This window comes from Pholcus phalangioides, unplaced genomic scaffold (genome assembly GCF_987345545.1).
Source record: "Pholcus phalangioides strain wild (caught in Gottingen) unplaced genomic scaffold, Ppha-v1.0 ptg000016l_1, whole genome shotgun sequence".
NCBI lineage: Eukaryota > Metazoa > Arthropoda > Arachnida > Araneae > Pholcidae > Pholcus > Pholcus phalangioides.
In genome coordinates, this window is record NW_028301609.1 from 2,147,725 (window position 1) to 2,170,178 (window position 22,454).

General features: G+C 33.0%; 1 protein-coding gene across 1 annotated transcript in view; it reads right to left on the bottom strand.

Annotated features, from left to right (window-relative positions):
• The window catches only part of vir (VIR_N domain-containing protein), a 70,236-nt gene that overhangs the window by 39,923 nt on the left and 7,859 nt on the right, over window positions 1-22,454 (bottom strand). The window contains exons 3-16 of the mRNA XM_089245804.1: window positions 16,478-16,564; window positions 16,124-16,172; window positions 12,313-12,454; window positions 10,875-11,977; window positions 8,938-9,021; window positions 8,456-8,607; window positions 8,204-8,286; window positions 7,680-7,840; window positions 4,323-4,586; window positions 3,791-3,879; window positions 3,332-3,563; window positions 2,149-2,246; window positions 1,588-1,771; window positions 668-785 (exon numbers count right to left, since the gene is read on the bottom strand). Coding sequence (XP_089101930.1) covers window positions 668-785; window positions 1,588-1,771; window positions 2,149-2,246; window positions 3,332-3,563; window positions 3,791-3,879; window positions 4,323-4,586; window positions 7,680-7,840; window positions 8,204-8,286; window positions 8,456-8,607; window positions 8,938-9,021; window positions 10,875-11,977; window positions 12,313-12,454; window positions 16,124-16,172; window positions 16,478-16,564 — 2,846 coding nt within the window. The remainder of the gene's footprint in view (window positions 1-667; window positions 786-1,587; window positions 1,772-2,148; window positions 2,247-3,331; window positions 3,564-3,790; window positions 3,880-4,322; window positions 4,587-7,679; window positions 7,841-8,203; window positions 8,287-8,455; window positions 8,608-8,937; window positions 9,022-10,874; window positions 11,978-12,312; window positions 12,455-16,123; window positions 16,173-16,477; window positions 16,565-22,454) is intronic.

Sequence of the window (22,454 nt, forward strand, 5' to 3'; positions counted from 1 at the left end):
CCAGTCTTCCGTATATCTTGTATTATAAATTTAATCAAAAAAAAGTGTGGTTCCAGTGAAACTAAAATTTACATATTAGCTAAAGTATTTAGAATTCTCTGGCTTTGCTACTAAAGTTTTTATAAGGAGACAAAAAACGCTACTTGCCAGCCAAATCTCATCTTTCATTTAAAAGAGTTAGCCTATCATACCAGGCTCTTTAGGAAAGCAAACATCTACACTCACTGGAATCAATCAGGAATAGTGAAGACAGAAAGTACTAATTTAATTCATTCAGATTGCCTAACTTCACAGGATTTATTTTCACAAGTTTTAATAATTAATTCATTTTAAGTTTCTTTGCAGTTGGGTTAAATTTTTTAAATATCCACCTGAAAAAAACCAACAACTACACCTCTATCTTTCCCATGCTAAATTCAACTCACTTCACATGATTTCATTCCCTACCTGACTATTTCACAGATCCAATTAATCACGTAAAGCAAGGGATGCATGTATACCAAACAATATTTAACGATTTTTCAATTTGTCAATTTAAAAAAAAATTTTCCATTGAAAATTGACTAGTTAAGAAAAATTTTGCAACTCAGGTGTTCATTTAGAATTTAGTTGATACTTCAGCAAGATATAAAAAAATATAATATATATATATATATATAATACTCACGTTTTGAGTGATGCAAAAATAAAGCATCAATATATAACATTGCCTGCAGTCGAAATACAATCTGAAGGCCCAAGCTATGAGCAATGTTTTCTTCACCACTATCATCTCGACTTTCATCCTAGATAAAATGTGTTTATATTATGTTACACATTGTTAAATTCTGGTGGTGATAAAGAAAAGAAAAATAATGCAAATTATAACAATCTACAGAAGTATTCCTTGAGAAAAGCGAGAAAAATATTGAGGCAGTGCTTTCGCTTCTTAAAAGGTTTCTGAAATCTTCGTTGATACAAAAAATTGGAGTTTGTCAAGCGATAAAATGTTATAAGCAAGAGTTTTTTAGTACACCTTTTGGCTGTTTCATCTTTGTGCTTGCAGTCAAAAGTCATTTTTTCCCCTCCAAAGATGTTCAACAGGATTAAGATCTGAGCTTTGAATAGGCCAGTTTAATTCCTGAACATCCACTTCAAAAAAACAAATACCCATGGTACAAGGAGTAACAGTTGGTGCTCTTTCACTTTCAGTATGGAAGGTGGATTCACCATCATTATGCATTATTGCACACACGCACGCGCAAGAAAGCAAACAAACATTTCTTTTTTTGGGGGGGGGGGAAATATACACAGATTCATTATACATCCTTCAGAGAAATGTTTGAGGTGCATATGTGGTTTAGTAATAGTAAATGCAAATTACAAAGTAATCACCAATCAATTATTTAAAATGGTGACAATACAAATGCAAAGTAAAATTTTGTGATTTTTTTGAAATCATCAAATTATTTTTTCTTATAAAATTTCTGTAGCTTACTGTAAAACCATTAAAAAAAACCCCCCAAAAAAAAAAAAAAACCAACAGATTTGATATCTGATCAGAAAACTAATAACATATGCCTTCATTGCAATAAATTGCAAATTTACCAAATTCTGTAGAAGAAGTTTCTGAATTCCATTAATAGTTTCACAGGAAGATAATAGGAACAACATTCCATCTAGACTGTGAAGAAATTCCATCATGAGATCACGGACAGCTAGAATTACGGCAGAGTAATGTAGAAGTGATGGTGAAGATGAAAGAAATGACAACAAGTATTCCATAAGATTGCTGAAAAAAAGAAAATGTGAAAACTTGGAAATCAATGTTACAGTTATGGAATGAAATTATACTTCTAGATCGCATACAGCTTTGAACAACTTCAACAGAATTCTATCACCATTGTGATCTCAAATTGAAAAATTTGTTTAAAAAAAACTGCATTACAATAGTGAAGGTAAATAAACATTGAATGCGGTAAGAGATAAAGAAAAATAAGTTTTTTTTAATGCTAAAAAATGTTATAAAAAGTATTTAAAATGATCAATAAATGAATCAAAATCAAAATATTACGTGGATAATGGGTAATTTCATACAACAGAAATAATTTTTTTCACTTCTTTTTGAACCGAACATAAAATAAGTCTATAGCAGATATTAAAATTTACCTTTCTTTGAACATGCGTAATAGTCCACAATGTGGATCATATAGACATTTGGAAGATTCAAACTGTTTGGAAGCAGGTAGAAATCTCTTGAACTGACCCTTGAATGAATATAAATATATTAAAATTTAATGAAATAATAATTTAAACACCTAAAAAGAATGGAAATAAAATCTATAAATGAAGTTGCGTTGATCTCATCATATAAACTTCCAAGATATACTCTACACCACATTTATCACATGTAGAAAACTTTATTGAAAATTTGTGTCATTATTATACTCAACTAATCAGTATAAATTAAAATTAATTAAATCCATAATTCACAAATTAAGAAAATAAAAATCGATAATTTGATTCATTAATCTTTGATTATGAAGTTTATTGATTTATTAAAATCCTTGATTTAATGCTAAAATTGTATGGTTCAAGCACACATCCCCACTGAAATCTATGGCACTCGTTTTCTACTTCAGCACAATTAGTCTTTTCTATTTCATAAAAACTAAAAAAAATTTTATTTTCCACAAACTTGGAAAGAGATTCTATCTTCAGCTGACTTGTTTCTTTTGGTTGAAATGTCATTCCAGGTCCTTACGCTCTATTGTAGTTTGACTAAGTTTAATTCTTTAACTATGCAAAAACATTGATAACTGTTTTTTAGTCTTATCATTAAGAAAAAAATTAGTTAACACAAAACTGAGGAGAATTAAATCTTTCTGCCAATTAGAGTATACAGCATTTTAAAAAGTAACACCAATGGTTGTATTAAGGATTTAATTAAAAAAAACAACAAACAGGAAGCTTCAGCAATAAAAAGAAATGGTTATTTTGGCACAAAGCTTAAAGGGATCATCAATATTATTTTAACTAAATGTTAAGTACCTCTAAAAAAAAAATCAGGGAAGCCAAAAATATGAATTTTTGGTACATTTGTATTCATTTGTTCTATCATTGATTGGGTTTCACTGTAGCTACTTTATCCACTGTATCAATTTTATGTGAAAATGCATGTTTGGAAAAGAATGTTAAAAAAAAACTACTGATTTATAATTTTTTATAAGGAAGGAATTGATTTTCTAAAGCAAAGAAAATCCCTCAAACCAATCAATAACAATTATATTTGAATGAATTCAACAACATTATGGTAATATTTGAATTAAAAGATAACTTTGATTAAACTCACAACTGTTTTTCCTGCATTGCGATATATAGAGGTAATCTTATTCAAGGTTGCTATAATAATTTGAACATTATCCTCCCAAGATGTAGAGCCAACTGCAGTTTCTGTTGGATCAATCTCCATTTCTGTAACAGGCTGGGTTGATATTTCCGTTGAGGCTCTGGTAGTACTATCCGTTGCCTCTTCTGTTCCCACACAGCTTTTGTGCAACTCTGCATGAGAACTTTGAACAAGGCTGAGGAGAATAACAGGCAAGTAAAAAATATATTTGAAAGGCCATTGTCAAGACAATAATTTTGAAAACGACCATTTCGACAAATTAAATTTTAATTAACTTGTTTAAAAAATTTTAAATTTTATTCAATTAAAATTTAATTTGTTAAATTTTAAACAACTTATTAGCAGTTTTTTTTTCAAGTATTTCATATTCATCCTATAACATGCATATTACAAGTTGCTAACCTTTCAATACAATCTTGCAATCCTTGCAGAACTTCAAACAGATGAATTTTTTGCACTAAACTAGTAATTGCAACAACAGCCCTTGTAAGCTAAATGAACAATTAAAAGTATTTAATTAAGTACACAGTACAAAATAATGAATAATAAAAAAAACCTAAAACCTAATGACAAAAACTTTTTTTTGAAGACAAATTTATGCATGGAAGAAAATGTTTTCAAATTTTAGCTAGATTATTTTCTTGAGCAAAAAAACTTTTTTCTTTTGTTAGTGATATTCAAATGTCTTCAAATTGATCAAAATGAATAAAAGAAAACTTAGAATTTCTTTTAAAAATAAAACAGTTACAGGAATTTTGAGACTGCATTATAATAGATTAAAAAAGTTTTTGAAATGACTGTATTCCATGAAAATATTAATGTAATACTAAAATAAATCTAACAAAATATTGAAAAAAAAGTGTGTATATATATATATATATATATTTCATTCACAAAAAATTACAAAAGAAAAAAAAAATAATTGGTTACAAACCTGCTTAGACATAAGAATTCTTAGTAAGTTTTGGTAACATGTTCTAAAATGCTTAATTTCACCACATATTTCTTGTGAGTTGTAGCTATCTGCCATGTCAAAGCTTTTGGGAGGGCTGAAATCCACATCTCTACTTATGAAGAACAGAAGTCCAAGTTTGCAGTTTGTGACAGCATCCAAGGCTCTTATCATCATTAATTTTATGGGGAGAGCCATGTAAGGAGCTTCCATCAACTGCAACAGCAATTTTGGCACTTCGTGGTCCTACAGGAAAGATAAAATATAATTCATCAGGTAAAAATTGTGCAAGAAGTAAAAACTCCAGCATTATTAGGTTAACAAGAGGGGATTTAAATTGATGCTTATGAAAGAAAAAGAAGAAAAGTTAGCAAATGCTATTATAAATCCATTCCATTATAGATTTCAACACCATCACACTGGCTAATAATAATGCCCAATAAGGCTTGACAACTACGGCCAATCTTAGAATGGTTTAAAATGACCCAATCAGCCACCATACCAGCTCTCCACCATTTAACGTCAGCGGCTCTTACAACAATAGCCAATCAAGAAACAATAGAGTAAATCAAAATTACAACCAGAAGCTCATTTTCATTTCAACCTTAGTATCTCACTTGATCAGACATGAAATACTCTGTCCAAACTGAGTAACCTGTATAGAAGTGTAAGACAGGGTATAGAAGTGTAATCAGTTGTTGACAGGGATCTCAGGCAGCAAGATTGACACTGCTAAATAAAGGGTTAAAGAATGTAATCTCAAAAGCAACAAGAGTTTCTTATATTTTTCAAATAAAGACATTATATACTTTGAGTTTGTTTCAGCATCAATGCTTTTAAGCAACTCCCTAAACATTCAATTTTTACTGATAAGCTGTTCATGAAGTTTCCACAAGTACCAGCAGAATAGCTCTATACTCATGTCTCGTATTTCTTGACAAGCTAAGTAATGATGATTGTTAACCCTTGCATTTTGGAGGGAAACACCATTGTGTGGAAGATACCTATTGCTGTGTATTTTTCAACAATGATACAGAAATTGGCAAACAATAAATTACATTTTTATACTACTAAAATCTATGTAAATCATATTAATAGTGACATTTTATATTTTGAGTGAAGTGCAACACCTCATATTTTTTCACACATTGATAATTTTTTTTGTCATGTAATAGCATTCAGGGTAACTCATTTGCTTGATACATTGTTCAAGCAACCCCTTCAAATTTTTCTTCTATTGACATTTTAATGCTTTCCAATCAAAGGGTTAAATACAATACCAATTGTATGCCAAAATCTATGTCAGGATTTCACCCTGCTGCTTCCATTAGTTTTAATGTCTAAGAGCTTGGCCTCCTTAGTTGAAGCTAAGTTTGGTATAAACTTACAGGACACGAAAGGCTAACTTAAATTTTTCAATAATAAATGCACTTGTTAGATCATTTGACAAAATATATAAAAAAAATACTCAATTTATAATTTTTTTTTAAAAAGATAAAACAAGCACCACGAAGGCATCAAGAAGTTTCAGAAAAAGTTTACTTATTTTCATAGTATTGAAAGCAAAATACAAACACGAGAGCCACAATGGGCAAATGTCTAACGAGGTGAAAAAAGATGCCCATAAAAATATGGATGTCACATATATATATATAACCAAAATACAGCAACCCAATGTAAAAGCATGTACGTATCACAAAAGAAAGATAGAAAAAACGAAGTAATACTACATAATGCACTGCCCATAAAAAAAGATTATGGTTATCTTATTTAAGTATGGATAGCTTCTCGATTTCTCCCACTATGTTTATCATAGCTACTTTTTTTTAAATGCGCTAATTTTGTTAGAATTCACAACCCCTGGGGGGGGGGGGCATGCTATTACATTTATTAACAACTCCATTAGAGAAAAACTGACACCACAACCTGGTGTTTGTCCCTTACTAAACGATACTGATGTCCCTTTGTTGTAGCAGCTGTGTGTGTGTGTGATTGTCAGTATATTAATAACTCGTAGTCCATCCTATCCATTCCATTGAAAATTTGGAACACTTTGATCATTTCCTCCAACACCTGCGTTCCTCCAATGTAAACATATTTCAGAAATCAAGTCTTTGTTAATAGCTCAAGTCTTGTGTAGCAACAAGAGCACGCATATCTCTTTTCTGCATCCCCCAACCATACCTGTGAACCTTTGGATAAAAAAAAAGATTAAGGTTCTTTTGGTCTCAAAAATCGTATGGAATACTTTGATGCACAAACTGGCCTTGGAAAAGTACAAGAATGACAATAGAAGAACATGAAGAGACCTTTAATAATGAAACTGAGCATTCTATTTGTTTTTTTTTTTCACCACCGCTGAACAATGTTCAGAATACCTTAGCCGTTTGTCAATGAGAAATCCCAAATCATTGAGCCTAATTGCATCTGGGATAGTAATTCAATTTGTAAGTGAAATGTTGGCTGTGTGCACCAATGAGCGACCTTGAACTTTTCAACTCTAAAGGTCATGCTTCATTCATTAGCCCATGCTGCAATCATATTCAAGTTCATCTGGAGCATCTTCTTAGCACTTGGATTCCCACCTATCCCCATTAGCTTCCATCATCTGCAAATTTGCTAACAATCCCATCTATACCCTAATCAAGTTTTTCAATGAAAAGTGAAAAACGTAAGGGCCCACATGGACCAAAAGAAAGAGTGAGTGTTGAATCTGTAATAAAAAATAGGGGGTGATCCAAAAACACGCCTAATAAATATGCACCCTCTACACATTTTTTTCCTATACTATGTTTTTCTCCATAGACACACATGATATACGAGACAATTTTTTTTATTCTGCTTATTTCTTTAGGGTCTACCCCTCCTGAATTATCATTGGAAAGATCTAATATGATGCAGGTATGCAATGCAGTTAATTTTCAATACTGTTTTATTACGAAATCGTTTTGATAAAAAATGTTTATATCACTTTTATAAAAATTGTTTGAACTATCATAATTTCTTGCCTATAGTCTGGGATGGTGTATAATTTGCACTTACAAATCACTTACTTCTAGGAAAAACTATTCTGTAATACAGATATGCATATTTCTGGATGTTACCTCAATAATGAAGAACGGGAGATGTTATTGGTTCTATTTTTTAAGCGTATTACAGGTAGAAAATTATAATATGTATTTTGCTGTTTCATGAAAAATCTGGTTCCAAATTTGTTTGATTTGAAATGCTCCAAATTTTTATTATTGGGGTTGGCACTAATGTTTGTGACTGACCAAGCAAATTGAATTTCATGGATATTTTCTATATATTTTTCTGTTCTTGCAAAAAACTGCTTACCAGAAGTTTCTGTACAATTTCATTTGATGTTCTAAACATCAAAGTTGCAAGATGAATACCAGCTTTTATATGCCGTACTTTATAAGCTGTTTGTGGCTGACACAGGGCTGCATCGAAATTCAAGGCTTCCAATAGCCAGTCTATTAATGTAGAAATGATATCTGAAAATAAAAAGTTAAAGAAACAAACCAAAAATAAACATTACTTTGAAAACAAGCTTTAACAATCAAAATCTATATAAACATTGAGTGGGTCAAGTTTAGGAAGTTAAAAAAAAAGAATTTCTATTTATAAAAATTAAATTCATATGGGGGAAAAAGTTAGTATAAATAGAGCTGAATTGAAAAAATAATATTTAAAAAAAAAATGAAATAAATAGCTTATCATGTACTTATAAAATTAAACATGTTGTGTATAGAAACTGGATACGACAAGGTGAAAAATAGGTACAGGACATGCTAGCTCAGATTTTGTCCTATCTTGGACACAATACAACAATTAGGTTAAAAAATAAAAATGAATACCATTTCGTGATTTCTCAGATTTCAACTCTAGAATGGATTCTGCAATAATCTGGGATGTTAATGACTCTATCGCTTCTACCCACCTAAATAAAGATATTATGAATATAACATCATAAGTAATAACAAATAAAAAAAAACAGAGGAAAATGCATTGTCAGGGGAAAAATTCACATCAATTTGCATCATGGGTGTTAAAATAAATTACTGACACAAGTTGGTACATCCCTGTATAAGTATCAAAATGCAACTAACTTTTCTGTGTGCTCTTTTCCATCAAACTGATGAATCATTTGTGAAAGCTTATTTTCTTCAAGAGATGCTTCCTCTTGTTGTTCAGATGAGGTATTTTGCTGTTTCTTTTTTGACAAGGTTTCCATCAATGTTGCTGTGGGGTCTTCCAAGTACTGTAGTGGAAAAAGTTTTGTAAATTATACAGTAATCACACACACAATATAGTGTAATATAGATTGCAAATTACACAATTCAAAAATGATTTAGAAGCAATTTTTTTAAACTAACTTTTTTATACAACAAAATACTAGAAATTTATAAACAACATTGATATAATACAAATATACTATCTTGCGATACTATGCATGATACAGCTAATGATATGATTTTTGACACGATTATGTAATTTAAGAAAGAGCATGTTTTGGAAAATGAGTTGATTTCATGATTTTTCTGAACACTGTAAATTCTAATAAATGAGAACAGGAAATTTTTCTACTTACCACGTTAGACGTGAGTTCACAATGATAAGGGTTGAAACTTATATAGTTCCACGATTCATCACCAAGGTCATAATCAATTTCAGCCTGTAAAGATGATTTTGGTGTTACATATCAATGATAAATATTCATTCACATCATTATTCATATTAATTCATGAAAAATAATTTATATCATGAAATGTTTCACAAAACATAATTATAATGAATAGCTGTGGTTTAAAACATCTAAAAACAAACTGAGCAATTTGAATATTAAAGTCATAAGAACAATATGCTCAGATCAGAGTGTAAAGTGGTACTCTTAATTTGGTGTAATTTTCAGCAATATCAAATTTTAGGATTAGTGCCTATGGGTTTATCTATCATCAATAATCCCCCATAACAAGTTTTCAATTAAACAATATAATATCAAGATGGAAAGTGATTTTCTATACTTGACTGAATTATGGTTATATAACAAGAAAACAATGCACTGCAATAAAAATGGGAATATTTAAACTGAAACAATCTCATTAGTAAGATATTATTAGAAAAGTATATACTTGTGCTGTCTCTCTTCACCAAATAATCTTTATTTAAAAACTTCATAGTCAATGTATATGTGGTCAACACAAATTATATCGCTGTTGTAATCAATCTCTGCATCAGAAGGGCAATTAAAGATAGAAAAAAAGTTGCTATTTTTTTTATTCATCATTATTTAACAAATGAATATGAAACTCTGAAAATAGGACAGTTGAATATTACAGTTGTTATTTACAGTTGAAACTCTGTAATTATGACTCTTTGTGACATAAGAAATGCTGGATTAGAGAACTATTCGAGATAATGAATTTAATGCATCTCTTTCTCCTTTATTTCACAAACTACCACATATCTAAACCAGTAATATGATCATTTGCGCATTTTAATTCATATCTTTTCTGAAAAGAAAAATCTTAGTTAAGGGAAGAGAGGAACTGTATACAATCTCCCAATTTACCCATCACAATCGATCTGCTCAGTTTTCTTCTATATCCTCATATTTTAAATTCTAGTTATTTGAACAGGAACTGCTAGTGAATTTTATTAAGCTAAAAAATTGGTAACTATAGCAAATTCTGCACATTTGGCTAATGAAGTTGATAGACATCACCTTGGGTATCACAGTGGCTGTCTTTAACCAACTATGTTGTAAAGAATCTCTTTTTTCCCATGTCGTCATTAGTTCCCCTACCAAGTTTGGTGCCATTCTGGTAGAAAGTAAAATCAGAATATTTAAACTGAATTATGATGCTATAAGTCTCGTAGTATGTGCCAACAATTCTTTAAAGTTTTCAAAGCTGTACTTTCCTAAGCTGGAACGACTACCAACATTGTATCTTTCATATTGATCTCTTTTGTTATAATCTGACACTTCCTTATCTATTAACAAGAGTTAACATTCTATTAAGAAAATATTTTTCTTTCTAGTAATGGTACTTGATGAATCACAACAGAATGCTCATATTTATGGTTTTCAGAAAGATGTAAAGTTTGGTGGCAAATTCAAAACAGTATTTCAAAAATGTTCTATCGTTCTCAAACAAAAAATAAGTGGTAAAGAAAAAAAGATTCACCAAAATACAAAACAGCTCAAATAGGTTTTAGATAGGTAACAAACATTGAAGACCCAAGTTGAGGAAAAAAGTAACTAGAGAAGTGTAAGTGTCCAGATTAATGGATCAGTTTCAGTTTTTAACAGGCTAGTAAATGAATTTTCGGAATTAAAACAAAATTTATTGTGAATGAACATTAAGCTGTATTTAAAAAACATGCAGTATTATACTTATAAATACACAATAATCTTCAACCAAAAGAAAACATTTTTATCTATGAAATGGATAAAAATGTTTTATTTTGATTTAAGAGCATTGTATATTAGTGTACTATACTACTATTTACTTTGAAAATACTAACCATATCCAAAACACGATCTTCACCATCAGACATAATCTCTTCTTCACTGACTATTTCCTCATACCCATCATCATCAGTGTTCTCTCCTTCCTGAACTTCTCCTTCAGACAGGTTATATATTAGCTCTCCACTTCTGCCTCTCTCGGAAGAAGATGAACCATGGTAATCTGTAGTATGTGTTCCTGTGCTTTGATCTCTGTCCTCGAGTGTTTCACTGGGAGATTCTTCCTTTGGTGTCCTTGGGCCACCAGAAGGTTTGTCGGGTTCTGGGGGCGTTTGCGGCATTCTGTGTGAAGAGGACGGGGGTGTTGGTGGAGTGACTGGTCGCTTAACCGTTGGACGAGCATTTCTGTCACTATAACTGTCGTGACTTCTTGTTTTGTCTCTGGCCCTTTCCCGCTCTCTGGTAGAGCTCTCTTTAGTTTTGTCCTTGTCTCTATATCTGTCTGATTCAGAAGAACTTCTTTCCCACGATCTGGAATCCTGATCTTTCCTTTTGTAATCTCTGTCTCTTTCATCATCCTTGCTATATTCAGAGGAACTCCCATCCCTTTCCCAAGGTTTGTCTCTGCGATCTTTACTCCGTGTATGAGGCTTATGTTCATGAATGTTCTGATCATATGAGTCATGTTCTTGCTTAGCCATTTCAGCCACATGACACTCTTTTGGTTCCCAAGTAGGATGAGGTACAGAAGCTGGGGGTAAATATGAAGATGTATCTGGTGGTCGATTGTACACTTGGGGATCAAAGTTCTCATTCTGATTATGATAATGCTCTTCAGATGATGGCCATGGCTTCTGATACCTTGCATCATAAGCATTATATGGCACAGGGGGTGGCACAGATGCCGGAATACATTCAGGATAGCCAACATTTGGTGGAGGTTGATCTGGATACACTGGCTGAGGTATCTCAGCATTGTACTGTACATGTGGCTCAGTTTTAGGATGGATGATAGGTGGGACTTCACTGTACCTTGGGCCATCAATCAAGGGTTGTGAATGAGAATGTGTAGCTGCAGCAGTTGAATCTGTAACTGCCTCAATTGGTCTTTGATGACGATCCCAGTCACTTCCACCACTATCACTATTAGGTCGTTCAGCTTGATGGTAAGACACAAAGAAAGAAATTAAAATTTTTAATTCACAGGACCACTGAATTTCAAAATGTTGCAAACACACAAAAGAAAAAGTATACATGCTTTTTCTTCTTCTTTAAATATTTGAGTTAATACATTAAATTGATTGTAAAAAACAAATTTTCATATTTTTGGCTAGTCTTTATAGTTAAAAGATTTTTATTATTATTATTAAACAGCACACAACTTTGACATAATTCATGTTCTATCAAAGAGTGCAATTTGCCATGCTGCAGTTCCTTAATATGTATGTTCATATGTAAATTACCATTAAAAAAAATATGGGAGCAGTACAATACCTTGAGTTTGTGCACAAGTCACTGGGGGAGGAGGTGGGGCAGGAGCAGCTCTTTCCTTAGAACTAGGCTTTGTCAAAACACCATAAACTGCAAGAGTTACAGCACTATATAAGCCTCTAAGCACTAGACCATCAGTGGGAATCTGAAATTGAACCACGCAAAATATAATTGTCACAGCTGGTGAAATGCTCAGGTGGCTGAAAGTAAGAAGCAAAGTCCATAAAAGGTATGAATGTGATTTATTTATAGTGCAGCAATAAATTAAAAAAACCTCTAAGTGGAATGCAGTCATTATTATTATAATCCATCTAAGAATAGATAGCACCTTAATTTTTTCCAATCACATGTTATATTTCTTCCATAATAGACATGTCTAAATGTCTATTGTGATAGAATTTATGACAATGTCAGCAGCATAATCACAACTAATTGAAAACTATTAATCAATATGGTTTTTTTGACCTGCAGACCTTATAATGCCACTCAACTAGGAGCTGTCCACATTAGTTTAGAGGACTCGTGGCACAAAAACATTTGGGGTTTTTTATTTCTGTAAAAAATTTCTTTCAGTTACTAAACACTAAATAAAATTCCCATTAATAAAATAAAATGAAATATTGAAGTTGGAAGAGAGAAAAGAGTTCAAAATGAATAAAATTTTGTATGATTTTGGCCCTGCAATCGAGCTTGCACACAAATACAAATACAAATACAACGCCACAACAGGCAAAATGCCCAACGAGGTGGCTGATAAAAAGATGCCCATAAAAATATGGTTGTCATATGTTTCAAAAATACAGCAACCCAATTAAAAATGCAATTAACACAAATTACAAACAATATATACACATGATAAAATATTATACAATCTCACTTATCTCTTATGATGCCACTGCATTCAATAATGATCTAGGACTGATAGTATAGGGTGTCTTTCTTCTGGAATATACTATATGTACTGAATGGGCGAGCAAAATTTCTGATAGGGCCATTTCAATGCAAGAGCACAATTATACATGGGTCTGGGCCCCTTAGGTCATGAGAAATCTCATGAAAACATTTAATATTAATTATGGAAACCTTCAGTGGCCCAAGATCAAAATGGCTCAGCAAATGTCTGGGAATGGGTTCTTTCTCCCATTTTTTCCCAAGAACTTTTAATGAGTTGTTTGCATAAGAAGAGGTTCTGGTGTATATTAATAAACATGCATTGGCGTTTGTGGTTCTGGCCTGTTACAATTTGATATTAGAGTTTTAAAAGGAAGACTTTTTCTAATGGGAGACCAGCTCACATTTGCAACTTTAAATTAGAAAAAACTTCAGCAGACTGTGCCCCAAACAGGAGTCGACCCTGTAACCTCACAATGCGAGTCCAGAATGTTATTAGGACTGTTATTATTTTAATGAAAAACTAAATTAAAAAGAATATGTATTCATATCAGTATCAATGAAGACTTTCGATAGTGGGCCCTCCCTCCGTTAGACTTGGGGTTCATCCTTAGTCCCCACGGAAACCAGAGAAATGTGTATGAGGTGTATGTATGGTTAAAAAGAAGTTCTCATGGGGTCAATTGTTGAGACATCACTGACTACCAGAGCGACATTCTTAACACAAGTCCAGTTCCATTAAGGACTTTCTTACCCTCTTGTTGGTCCAGCTGGGGTTTCAAAGTGAAGCCACATCTCTTTTGTTGATCATTTTTGTCGCACCATGGTCATTTTCTGCAGGCTTTTTTTTAATACTCATCGAGAGGTTGGTACGCTAACCCCTCGGTGGGGGACTCCCTGTGGTAGCAATTTTTTGCTGCGGTCAAGACGCCGTATTTTGTTGTACCCCTGCGCCAGGAAAGTTTTCTGACAAGGACAAACCGGGTATCGAACTTGCGACACCTCTAAACATCCTTTGGTACTTTAGGCGAGCATCTTATCGACCGGGCTACCATGCCACATCTCTTTTGTATCATTCTGAAAATACTCAAGCCTCCGAAATAAAATAAGTAGAAATACAAATAACATGAAATAACCCTGCTTGCGCTTATATCTGAAAAGAAATCAACGCTGGAGTGAAGAAGTTTGTGAAATGAATCATTTGAGTTTTTATTATTTCTGAGGGAAGGGAAGTTCGTTTTCATATACGAGTGTTTTGGATTACCAGCATATTTATGGTAGGAATTACAATTGCAGAAGTTCCACTGTAAAAATCTATTCCACAAGGTGTCTGGATGAAATTTCTCTGATTTCAAACCAGTAATGCCACATATAGGGTGACAGTATTAAAAAAATTATCTGCCATCTCTGCGAGTTTGATGACATTTTCTGAAAGCATCATTACATACGCTGCCATTGTTACAAGCAAACAAAAGAAGGCAAATGATGTCACCCCAAGAGAAAAGGATAAAATTTTGTTTTGGAGATGTTAGCTCTCATCAATGGTGAACCGGATTTCCTCTCCAGGATCATTCTTTTTTCAGATAAGAGAATATTTACATATCCAACCGGGTTGGGTTAATAAATGCAATTGCTGAATTTGGGATTCAGAAAACCTCAGTGAAATTTTTGAAGAGCAAAGGAACAATATCGAAATCAATGTGTGATGTGTACTTTCACCTGATAGAAAATGTGTATTTCACCCAGAGTCTTGCTTCCTATTTATAAACTATTCTTATCCTTTATAATTTCCTTTAAAGGTGCTCAAAAATAGGGACATTTGAGCTTTTGACACCCTGTAATGCCTTACTTTGGGAATTCCGAGTTATCTATCTCGGGTTCTTAAAATACTCTCATATCAGCAACCCACACACACACAGATACCATTGTAAGTTTTCTTCTCCTGATAAAATGTTTTTCTTCCTCCGTCCCGTCAATCAACTACCAGTGAGCAGAGTCAGATTCTGTTTAAAGTCTGATAACAGAAGAGAGAAAGGGTGTTTTTTTTCTTTCTCTTAGAGGATGTATACAATTATGCTTACAGTATAAATAACAGAAAACGATAGTTTTTTTTTCACTGTTTTATAATTATTTCGTGTCAGGAGGGGAAAATATTTATCAGCTTAAGAGATCGGGGAAAATATTCTTCTTGAAAATAGGGGTAATTTATAGGTTTTGTGATTTCCACTGTGGCAGTTATAATGCGGATCAGGAAAAATTTAAAAATGGCTCAAAGGCTAACCAGTCAACTGTCCAATTAATTTCTCCGAGCGTTAAATGCAGTGCCCACTTTTTTTTGAAAATGTGCGCGCTTTTCCCCTTTTTTTCCTTTTCTTGGAAGTTTAAAATATTAAAATATTTTTTTTATAGCATGTTTTTTTACAGCTCGAATGTGTCGAGACATAATATGACACCCTAAAAGTGGGGAGGGGCGGTCATAATGTCCTGTGACTAAAAGAAATGCTGTTGATGGATTTATGTGGAACCATAGTAGTTGAACCTTTGCTAAAACATATATGAGTAATAAAACAGATGCATCTTTGCAAGGCAGTTGGAAATTGAAACAAAAACGATGGGGATGCAGCTTTGCAAAGCATGACAAAGATAATAGGAATAATAATCTCAGACCTTGAAATATAATTGTCAACTCCATCTAGTGATGAGATAATAAAGTAGAAGGATGGCTGTACAGAGATGGCAGCACATGTACGACAAATTATTTCGTCATATCTATGTGAAAAAGACAGAAAAGTCTGTGTGTCTGCAAATGCCGTCGGAGGCAACACGATTACACATATCAGCGATGGCAAACGCCGTCGTAACCACTTGACTGGTTAAGAATGAATGGTTTTATGAATGAGTTAAAAGCAGTAAAGATGTTTACCTTGCTCGAAACTGTGAACTGAATTTCCACATTTTGCTTGTAATCAAGGCTGGAAAAAAAAAAACAACACAAATTTAGAAAAAAAAGCTGAAACATGCACTAACCTTTCTAAATATGAGAAATTAGTTAATTTTTTTTTCTCCCAAAAAGACTAAACACTCACGCATTGCAAGTTTGAATTGGTAAAAATATGTAACTCTTCTAAACTGGATTATATATGCATGAGAACGTTATCTTATAGAAAGGGGGGGGGGGAGTAGCTATAATCAATATAGAAAAAATTTAGAAATTATGAATATGGCAACAATTATCTTCATATTAATGACTATCATCACAGTCATAATGAGAGTTTACCTTCCGAGTGGCTGGAATGAACAGGCACTTCTCTTGCTTAAATCATTAGCAAAAAACTCCAAGCGAAACGATGATGGATTCGTAGCTCTGTGGGAGACAAAATAACATATCAATAACTTACATGGGGCGGGGATTATAAGACCAACTTATTACCAATTATAATTATTCAATTCAAATTTCTCAAGTTTTTAGGATACTCAACTTCAAATGACATTTCTTTATATAATAAATATATCCTAAACCTACGACAACTTTTCTATAAAGCAATAATTTTTCTGCACAAAAACAGAAATCTTTGCACACCCAAAATGAATGTTTCCTTGAGACGACCTCATGTGGTCTTTGAGATTCAGGCATGTGGTCATTGAGATATTTGGGGGGGGGGGGCTGGCTTTTAAAAATACACTAAAAATTGTATATATATATATATACATTGAGTACATGTGCTTTACCCCTACCCCTGGAAAAAGTTGAAATGATGGCCCTGTGTTGAGATTCCCTCACATAGAAAAAATATTTTTTGCAAACTTTTTATATCTACATTGCTCCTAAAATTTACAACACTTTACCATTTCAAATAAAAAATATAACATCATTTCCTGCTTTCAAACGACAACTTCAACAATACATTGCTAACATACCAAATATTGAAACTTATTTTAATACTTATACAAACTTATACATTTTGATTGTGTTTCACCGAAGCGTGATTTGCTTATTTTTTTTTACAATTCCTGTCCGCTATCTCTATTTTTTATACTCAGTGCAAGTATTTTCTTGATTTGCTGATATGTTATATTTTTTTCATGCATGAATTTTTTTTTTTCTTTTCTTGCTTTTAACATAGCAATATACTAATTTCACTAGTGACTTTTAGTTTTAGCTTCATTGTATGTTGTCAGTACGGGTAACCAAGTTACCCCTTGTCAACTCATATGTAACTCAGTGTATCAAAAATTACTTCAGTCTGTAACATGTTGTGCATATATTTTTTTCCCTTTCTTTGAGTAAGTGATAGTGAATAAATGTCTTTTTGAAAAAATAAATAAAAATAAAAGTTGATATATGTCCACTAACATAGCCTTCATTTTTTTACTTGTGTAGACATTTTCTGTGTGTGTGGCTAGACAATCTGTCATATTCACCAATGGAAAATTTGGGATTTTGTACCACAGAATCATTTTCATTCTTCGTACAGCTCACAACATTGATGCTCAAATATTCATTATTTGTGATATAAATATGTTTTGTTGTATTTTGGCCTGTCTGTCTCAACAACTTGAACACCTTAAATCATTAGGTCAGTCGTTCTAAACTTTTGTCCGTGGCTCACTTTGCTATAATAACGTTCATTCAAGCCCCCCCCCAGAACAGTCCAAAAAAGAACCAATTCAAAACACTGTACAAAAGCACACATCAATGTAGCCACAGCTCTCACTATAACATTTTTGATGACGGCTGGCAACACACCTAAGAGCAGAGACAAACTTTGAGAAACACTGAGTTAGATATTACGTGCAATACCACTTTCTTTCTTTCAAACTAAGTATAATCCCGGTCTATCACCATGGGCAATTACTACAGATTGAGTTATGCTGGGGAATATGAGCATGTGTACCTAACAATCTGAATGTATTTTGTGTAGATTTTTAGTGCTGCCATCTACATTTGAAATTGTTTATGAAGCATAGTGAATAAATAATTTTACCATTGTAGGCCTGTTGCTCAGTGATGTCATTGATATGCCAGAGAAGATCAAATACAGTTGAATACTGATTTAATGAATCAGCAGATATTGGCAATTTTATTCATTAAGTAGTGGTCAAATTGATCAAGAGCATAAACATATTCGAAACGACAAATTTTTAAAGTTACTTAATTTGAGGTTGCTCTTATTTCTGACACAAGGTAAAACTTTACTTTGAATATTCACAGTTTTATCATCTAGCTGCTATGAGATAGTCACCGTTTCGCATCACAAAAATCACTGGTGTGTAAGCAGAATCAGCTTTAGGAGAGGCAGAAGGATTTCTTTCACAGAAATTGTGGGTCATTAACGCTCAAAAAGAATTTTAAATTAACATAGTATAAAAGACTATTTTCTCTAATATTTTAATTTTCTACAAAAGTATTTTTAATTTTTCATTTTCTTGGGGCGGGGGGACCTCCCCCCAATTTTGGTGAAAATAAGGGTTTGCAACCCACGATTGCGTAGTGGTAAAGTGGTAATCAGCTAAAAATAAGATTTTCTAAGGTTTCCAATTTTGAGTAGGCTATTCCTTTGAAAAAAGCTCTGGATCGCCACAAAAACCACACATACCTACAACACAAATATGTGTACATTAAATTTCAAATTTAAAATCCATGAAGAACCAATTTGGAGGATAGATTCAGGGCATTGACCAACATAGAGCAGATGGATTTAGTTCCACTTCCCCCCACAGGCTCTGGACTAGAGGGGGTGCCGAATTCACCCCTTTATAATTGCTTCTTCTACATTACCTCATTTGCTTTTTAAATTTAAATCAGAAGATATTATTGAAAGAGCTAAGATTTTTTTAAAGAAATGAAAAGTCAATCCGAAAGGAATTTATAGATTGATTTATTAGTAAATATATAAATGCGTGCCTCTAGCTTTTTATTACAGTGGATCCTGCTTATAACGCTTTCCAAAAAACTGTCATAAAAAACGTTGTAAGCAGGAAAACACTTCAAATGGGAAATCTTAATAAGAATTATTTAAAGTTAGGACCATGAAAATCAGTTGTACTAAGTGGAAAAATGTTCTTAATGGGAACGTTATGAAAGGGATCAACTGTATATTTGGTTTAAATTTGTTATATGTGCTACATTACATATGTTGAATTCTCATTAATGGGCTTCTTTGCAAGCTTTTCCGACTAGTAGATAATGAAAGTAAATGAACATTTGTATAGAACATACTTTTAGACAATCATTTGATTCACAGAGATATCCCCTTCTCCTATCCAGAACATGACCCGCTGTCAGAGTTCGCCCTGACTTTTTATCAATTGTAGCAATTTGACTAATCAGATGGAAAAAGTTGTAGCCAAATGAGAAAACCTTAGTCAAATTGACGCATCATATAAAATGCGAATTTCAAAACAACTTATATCAAGTTCAAGATAAAAATATAAATCAAAATGCAAATCATGTATAAATAAAAATTGTTTAATATAAAATGTAAATTATAGTACAAAAAATATTTTAGTTCTAGAATTTGCAGAGATTTATTTTGCTGTCCACAATTCAAAAGCATTTTAAAAATTCAATTGTTGCCTGCTGGGACTATTAATGGGAACAGAAATACTGTTATTTATATTTTTTATATTTATTCTGTTTCACAACTGTGTTTTAATGAGGTTCATGATATTGAGACAGAGATGGCACTCCACTCTAATTTACCTGAGTCCTGGGACCTAGGTTGTTGGCAAAATCTGGGTTATTTTTTTTTTGAGTGAAAGTGGGTTCCTCTCGAAAAAAAATAAAGTTGATCCTCTCTCCCCCATCATCATTTACAGGCACCAATGTGAATCAAACAAATAATTGATTTCTGAAAACAAGTTTAATCCAAAGATTTAAGGAAAGTGCACGAAACTCGTCCCATAACGTAAATTTGTCCCCCTTTCTAATTTACATGTACAGAGCTGCTATCTTGTGAAAGTGCCAGAAAACTCTTCAGACCCATTCAGTTGACTACTTGCAGTGATGCAGTTGCTTTGTTCTCTTCACTCACGCTTTAATTTTTCAAAAATAGTTTTTGTTACAACTTGTCACAGTGCGAAATCAACAACTTTGAACAGTTATATTTATGCCTTATGGAAAGTTTTTTCCATCAATTAGTGATTGATATTTATAGATCGCTAATTGAATATTGCATTGCATATTCATTATAGATATGTAGCTGTAGTCATTTAGTCAGGAACAGTCACAATTTTTGCTATAGCTGAATTCCTAAATTCGTCCCCTCTGAGTATCAGGGGAACTCTTTTTTTCCTGACTACTTAGATTCATTTTGATTGATGTATGATCACTTGTCGACATTTTTATACTGTGTTTAGCACTACTATGTCTTATTCATGAAGAAAAGCTAATTATATAAATATAATAAAGTAAGAAATATATAAGCCATATAAATATAACTAATTATATATACAGTATATATTAGTTATATTATGTATATAATAGTATTATGTATATATACAGTATATATTAGTTAACTTTTAAGCAACTAAAATAAATGTGTGCATAACTGGAGGTGGGAGGGGGGGGGGGAAGGAATTAGGATAATTTTGATTTAGGATACTTTAAAATTTGCGTTGTTTTGATTTTTTTTGGTTAGGAAAAATTTATCCCATACAATCACACTTGCAGCACGATTAGGTATGGAGTTGAGTTACTTAAATCAGTTTTCAAATTATTTTTAACTGTAAATAAATTTTCAGAATTTTGCTTGGGGGGGGGGGCAGCATTTAGGCACTTTCCCTTACTAACAAAAAAAGTTTAATTTAGTAGTATAACTAGGTTTAGTTTTTTTACATTCATTGCTAAATATTCTATTGGTACAGAAAAGAGCTACAAAGAAATACATCGACACTGAGGAATTAACATGTGTAACTAGTTTAAAACAAATATAATTAAGTTAAGCACATTATATACGGTATTTACTAATAAATCAATCCATAATTTGATTGATTTTTCATTTCAGAAAACGTTAGCTTGAATAATAAATTTAAAGCAAATGATTCTGATGATCACCTTCTGATTCATATAAATCCTTCTTGAGGAATTCCCAGCTGGAGTGATTTTCTTCCCCCTCCCCGATGGCCCACAATGAATGAATGAACGCCAGGGTCTCTGCCACCGGACTTACCCTGTTGCCGAGATCGCTTCCAGCCCAGCTTCGTGGCAGAGTCTGGAACAAAGTGAGTGCACCTAACAGTCTGAGTGTGTAGCTAGTGTTGTGTGTGATATTTCAGTGCTGCCATCTATACTTCAAATTGTGAGTGAAGTGTAATGAGTGAATATTTGCAACGTTGTAGGCCTGTTGCTCTCTGTGGCGAGACTTTTTAACGGGGAGATCGGCTCGCATTATCGCCTTGAAGTTGGGAACCACAGAAAACCAACTTCAGCCGACCACCACTGTGGGGTTCGAACCCGGATCCATCGCATCGCGAGTCCGTCACTATAACCACTCGACTACCACAGCGGCCCTGATGGCCCACAACTGTAGTCTACCACCATTTAACTTCCACATATTTCACACCTTAATATGGGAGCTATCTCAGATTTGTTTTGACCCTGCAATTCCTAAAAATAATATTTCGTGTACTTTCATCTCAGATTTTGCGACCCTGCAGAGTGGACAAACATTCCCCAATTTTCTTTTCAATAAAAAAAATTTTTCTTGCCCTTTCATCTTGGAACTGGCGCCCCTGCCAGAGCGGCACCCCGTGAGAGTCACATATCCCAAGAGCCCCTTCTTCGTCTTGGCAACAATTTTTTTTTCTTCCAAAGAAGAAAATTGTATTTAGTCTACCATCACTGCGCATTAGCGGCCTAACGGGTGCAAAACTTGGATTTTCGTGACGTGAAACTCATGACAGCATAGCGGCTTGATGACTGTATATTTATGATAGAGTTTTTTCAGATTTAGTTTTCTCCAACGATCTCAGAAAATTGTATTATGATTCGAACAGGCAATTCTTCAAAAAATTGCATTTGCAATCTTGTGAAAATGAAGCAAATTTATGCAGTAAATACGCTGTCTCTCACGTGGATAGGTAGCCGTGAACGTACCGTAATTTCCGATATATAATCCGCAGGAGAAAAACCCTCAAAAATTGAAAAATTCAGTATAACAGCTGCTCTCATTCTGGGCTTACCTATATTTGGTATTCCGTCAGTCTCATTCGTTTTTAAGATCATGACACCTTATCACGATCATGATAGACGA